The 4,804-nt window shown below is 32.9% G+C and overlaps 1 protein-coding gene across 3 annotated transcripts; it reads right to left on the bottom strand.

Annotated features, from left to right (window-relative positions):
• Nucleotides 1-673: 673 nt before the first annotated feature.
• On the bottom strand, nucleotides 674-4,295 carry LOC141706041 (protein DETOXIFICATION 14-like). 3 transcript variants are annotated; one of them, XM_074508874.1, is made up of 8 exons: nucleotides 4,000-4,295; nucleotides 3,770-3,876; nucleotides 3,490-3,615; nucleotides 3,293-3,391; nucleotides 2,778-2,949; nucleotides 2,584-2,661; nucleotides 1,189-1,733; nucleotides 674-1,062 (listed from the first exon to the last, which is right to left on the bottom strand). In XM_074508874.1, exons 5-8 carry the CDS (start codon nucleotides 2,853-2,855, stop codon nucleotides 1,041-1,043), a joined length of 723 nt encoding a protein of 240 aa, XP_074364975.1. In that variant the 5' UTR covers nucleotides 2,856-2,949; nucleotides 3,293-3,391; nucleotides 3,490-3,615; nucleotides 3,770-3,876; nucleotides 4,000-4,295; the 3' UTR covers nucleotides 674-1,040. The 3 variants fall into 3 exon arrangements, with proteins under 3 accessions (XP_074364975.1, XP_074364977.1, XP_074364976.1); XM_074508876.1 differs by having other exon boundaries at nucleotides 2,832-2,949; XM_074508875.1 differs by having other exon boundaries at nucleotides 3,293-3,372.
• Nucleotides 4,296-4,804: the final 509 nt, after the last annotated feature.

The raw sequence follows: 4,804 nt of genomic DNA, 5'->3' as shown, positions 1-4,804 counted from the left end.
GTATAGTCTTCCTATTCTTCTTAATTGATTCGGTTCCCTGGCATCTTGTCTCCAAAGTATCTTATATCTCCTTTGCAGTCTTGCAGTTGATTACCCGTTTGAAATTACATTATCAATAGCACTATGCAGCAGATGTCATACCTTAGCATCCTTAACAATTGATGAGATATCTTCAGCAGTATAATCACTCTTATCCTTTGGTAAAGACTTTGCTGGTTGACCTGCAACTACAACAGAAAGTTTGGTTGGCTTGTGTGGCCCTTCATTGATTCTGTCAAGGTATTCTGGATCAGTAGCTTCCAAAAATATAGACATCCTCACCTTCCATATGGAATATTCAGATGGTTTCAGTATGGGAACTCTAATAGTCTCATATCGACTATGGATTTGAGTCTTTGGAGGTTCTTCAGTTTTGGTGGGCTTAGTTGGAGTTTCTTCTTCAGACATGATTGTTTTTGGATCTTAAACTGTTTGTGTGTTAACAGATCTGCTCTGATACCATTTATTAGGTCACACACACTGTAGAAGGGGGTTGAATAAAGTGTTTATCACAATCAAATCGAATTAAAGAACTCAAGTAACAGAAAACAGACTTTATTCAATATAATAAACTCTGTTACAATATGGAACTGTCCTCTCTCAGTGATGAACAAATATCACGAGAGCCGCTAGGGTTACAATGAATATTATTCTCGATAATGATAACACATATAGTGTAAACCGTATGTTTGTGTTTATATACTACACAGTTACAAGATAATTGCTAATTGATATGGAATATAATTCTGCTTCCTAAAATATATCAATCAGATATCTTTTCTTCCAAGTATTCTATTCTTCATAGAATTCCTTCTTTATGCATATCTCTTCTTGCGTTTGTCTTGATCTTCTTTCCTCTCAATCAACTGCCTTTCTTATCTGAAAGTCTCCTTAAGTCCTAATATTATCTCCTAATAAATATCTCCTGATAACTTAAGTTCTGACCACTTAAGTTCTGACTTCAGTATAAGTACTGATTTCCAGTTAAGTACTGATTTGTCCTATTTAAGTAAGATCTGAAAACTAAACACAAATCATATTAGACATGACATTATCAAATATATCTAACATGCCATAAAATAGACAACCAAAAGGAATATTGATGGTAGTTTTCTTGATTGTTTAAGAAAAGAAAGAATAGAATATTACCAGACCATTACTGCAGATGGGACAACGAACCGGAAGAATTGCCCGATAACAAGAAAGGCCTCACTGGTGAAAGAAATTCGGGTGGTCTCACAAGAGGCCAAGTATTCTATATATAACACTAGCAAAACTAGATACAACCAAGTTGACATACTAAAAGCTACAGCTGCACCAACAGTTCCGAGCTTGAACTTGAATATCAAAGCCCAACAGAGAGGAACATGGACACATAAAACAGCGAAAGAACTTGCAAACAGGAGTCGAGTCAAACTCTGAGATTGCAAATATCTAACTACTGGCTTAAGAATTGTACCACCAAATAATGCAGGGATCACCCAAATGGCATACTTGCGGGCTTCAATTGAGATTGAATGATCTTGGATGATTAAAATCAAGAATTTATCCATAAAAATCCAGAATACACATACTGGTAGGCAAACTAGAAGCAGAGATATTATGGCACTGCAAGTATATACACCAACTTTAGGATATTTCCTTGCTCCATAAGCTTGGCCGCATAAAGTTTCCAGTCCACCAACCAGTCCTGACTGTTTAACATCGTATGAATGTTACATTTTCAGAATCCAAATTTTTTGCTAGTCAATAATAACTTAAATTTCATTAGATACTGATTTTTTATAGCAAAATGATGATTTTTGTACTACAGTGAGGCTCTTCTTATAGATAACCTTAAGCTAGTAACTTGCTACCAGAATGCTATCTTTTTTGTTTACAATTACTGATACAAAGCTATTTTTTTACATTATTGATAAATATTTAGTCTTTCTTCATTCTTTTATGCTTTACATCTTTCCTTTGCCTGCCATGTTGCACATCAGTAATAACTTAAATGTCATTAGATTTATAGATTTAACAGGAGACAAAAACAAGTATCTATGTCATATTATGTCATTCTATAAACATCTTCAGGTCTTGCCTGAGTAATGTTAGACGTATGTGTTCATATCATACTATATGTGTAAATACAAAAACATTCGTCTAGTACAAGTAAATAAATAATACCAAAGACGACAAGAAATAAAGGGAAATGCCTAACATGTGTAGTGTCATACTAAGGAAACATGTCACTAGTCAATAGTCATGGCGTTATAAAAAACAATATTTCTGTCAAGCACCGTAGTCTAGACGATTTATGCATGAATCAAATCCGTTAATCAAAGTATATGATCTCCTAATTGTTGTTTTGTGAATCAGAATACTGTTGTATAGCTTTACCTCTTACTACTATAACTATAACATAGGTCTGGTAATAATGTTAAAATAGCTTTACCTCTTACTACTATTAGTAGTATGAGATATTATTCAAGGGTTCTTCAAAACCTTTCTTAAAAAGTTAGTGTTCCATGTCATAGGATGCTAAATTAAACGCGTCCATACCGTTGCCCTGGAAGGAATAATAAGACCACCAGGTTTTAGCAGGCGATCCATGGCTGTAAAGATGCTCCCCAAAATGTTCTGTAAAGTAGCCAATGCAAGATATAAAGACTGATTATAACAACGAGACCGTAAAACTGAAGCTAGACATGGTACAAAAAACAACTTCAATTTGTATCTCATAATGAAAAAATAACCTCATAATCATAGATGAGTAACTGATCCATCCAATCTGAAACTATAACATCAACCTTTTCATTAATTTCAACATCCATCCAAGTTTATGCAGTTGTGCTTATCTGGCTCCAGTAGTGCAAACTGATTCTCCAAGTAAGCTACGTCATCTGTTGTTGAGGTCTTTGATAATGCCTGCAAAATTGAAAATGATGTCAGATATGATCTATATAGCCTCCCTCATAAAAAAAAGGCAGAGTTCACGTTATTACATTTAGGACTTGGAGTTTTTACTTATAAATTCAGAGTTTCAAAAGACGAAAAGTCAAGGACAGAAACAAAATGTGATAACAAGCAGGAAAAATACTTTTAATACATAAGCAACATATGACAAGGTTAATCGATATAGGTTGTCCGAGTTCAGATAATTTAATTTACACTACAATACAGCAAGCAAGTGACATATATATAGAAAGCATATTGTACAACAGTAACTTATATACTCGACTAATTAAAGATCCAATAAATCAAATCTTGCCTTCCGAAGGATGTTCAAATTCGGAATCCACAATGGCTCGGAGAAGCTCCGGCTTCAACAAGAAGTCTCTGAATCCTGAGCTGTGAATACCAACATAACCTCACAAACAAAATAATAAATAATTCAACATAAGCAATAATTCAAATTCAAAGCACTTAATATAAGTAAACACATATAAAGCAAGTTACAAATTTTACTTTTTAACGGCGTTCGCCGCTGGCCTTAGCAGTGGCAGAGTCAGGGGCTTTCTCGTCTTCTTCCTCGTAATCGATGAGCTCTTCTTCGTAAGCATTGTTGTCTTTAATCTCTCCCATTATATAATTCTACAATTCACAAAGAGAGCGAGAGAGAGAGTGAGAGAGATTTAAGTAAGTTAATTGAATTGAAAAAGATGAGAGAGAGAGAAGCAATAAGTATCAAGTCCGATTATATGGTAAAACAATGATTTCACTACAATAAAATAAAAGAACACGGTACCTGTGCTCTGTCCCACAACAATGTTCAAATACTAACAATTGTGAGTCTCATCTCCTTCGTTCCCACCATGACAACCAGATCCTCAATCAAGTCAAACAAATCTCCAACTAAAAGTAAGAAAAAAACAGATAAAAGAAATTAGGGTTTTCAGTTCAAAAAATCCCCAATTTAAAACTTAATTGAAATTATAATCCAAGTTTACACTTGAAGATTTTATCTTGCCCACATACTTATTCGAAAAAATCGAATTGAGCATCTACTCAAACGAATCGAGTGAGTGAGAGTCCAGTTTCGACAAATCGAATAGAGTTGAACATGGTGGAGGGGAGTGGAACATAAGTAAGTGTAATTTGTGGTAAGTAGAGTATAAGTGAGTGGTTGTGCAGGTGAGGTGAGTGGTTGTGCAGGTGATTTATTATAGTGAGAGACGAGAGAGAGAGAGATGGAGGGTTTCAGATGAGGGTGGGAGTGAGAGATGAGAGAGAAATTTGTGAGAGAAGAGAGAGAGAGATGAGAGTTAATTTAGTTTTTCTGAAGAAGAGGGGGAAATAATTGATATTAAAGAGGGAAATTTCAACAACTTTGATTAAAGGGGAAATAAAAATAGAATGAATATTTGTCTTTTACACTTATATGAAAATACCTTAGTTTAAATTTAAATTCAATATATTTATTTAAAATTATTTTATATATTGAAAAAGTTTAGTTGTGAAAAAAAAGATTGTTTTGATATTTATTTATATGTACTTCATTTAAAACTCAATTATTTATATATATATATATTGTTTTAAATAATAAATAAATTCAACTATGTATATTGTAAATCAATCCACTAATGACTTGATAAGTTTTTAGATTTTCAATTACACTAAAATTATTATTTTTGAAAATAAATAAAATATGTATTTCAAATATAACTACACTGATTTATATTGTATTCAATATTTTTTTATGAAAAATGAAGAAATTCAAAAATATAAAAATATTGTAAATAAATATCCACTAGTGACTTGTTAAGTTTTATAAAGCGTTCAA

Source organism: Apium graveolens, chromosome 2 (assembly GCF_009905375.1).
Source record: "Apium graveolens cultivar Ventura chromosome 2, ASM990537v1, whole genome shotgun sequence".
Taxonomy (NCBI): Eukaryota; Viridiplantae; Streptophyta; class Magnoliopsida; order Apiales; family Apiaceae; genus Apium; species Apium graveolens.
The sequence above is the reverse complement of the archived record's forward strand: the minus strand, read 5'-3'. Positions and strand labels throughout refer to the sequence as shown.

Excerpts from the sequence above, each read along its gene's own strand:
- LOC141706041 (XM_074508874.1), bottom strand. The coding sequence starts at position 2,855 with ATGGATGTTGAAATTAATGAAAAGGTTGATGTTATAGTTTCAGATTGG. Across the intron at positions 2,662-2,777 it reads TACTCATCTATGATTATGAG|AACATTTTGGGGAGCATCTT; the intron begins GTTATTTTTTCA and ends GCTACTTTACAG. Across the intron at positions 1,734-2,583 it reads TTATTCCTTCCAGGGCAACG|TCAGGACTGGTTGGTGGACT; the intron begins GTATGGACGCGT and ends GATGTTAAACAG.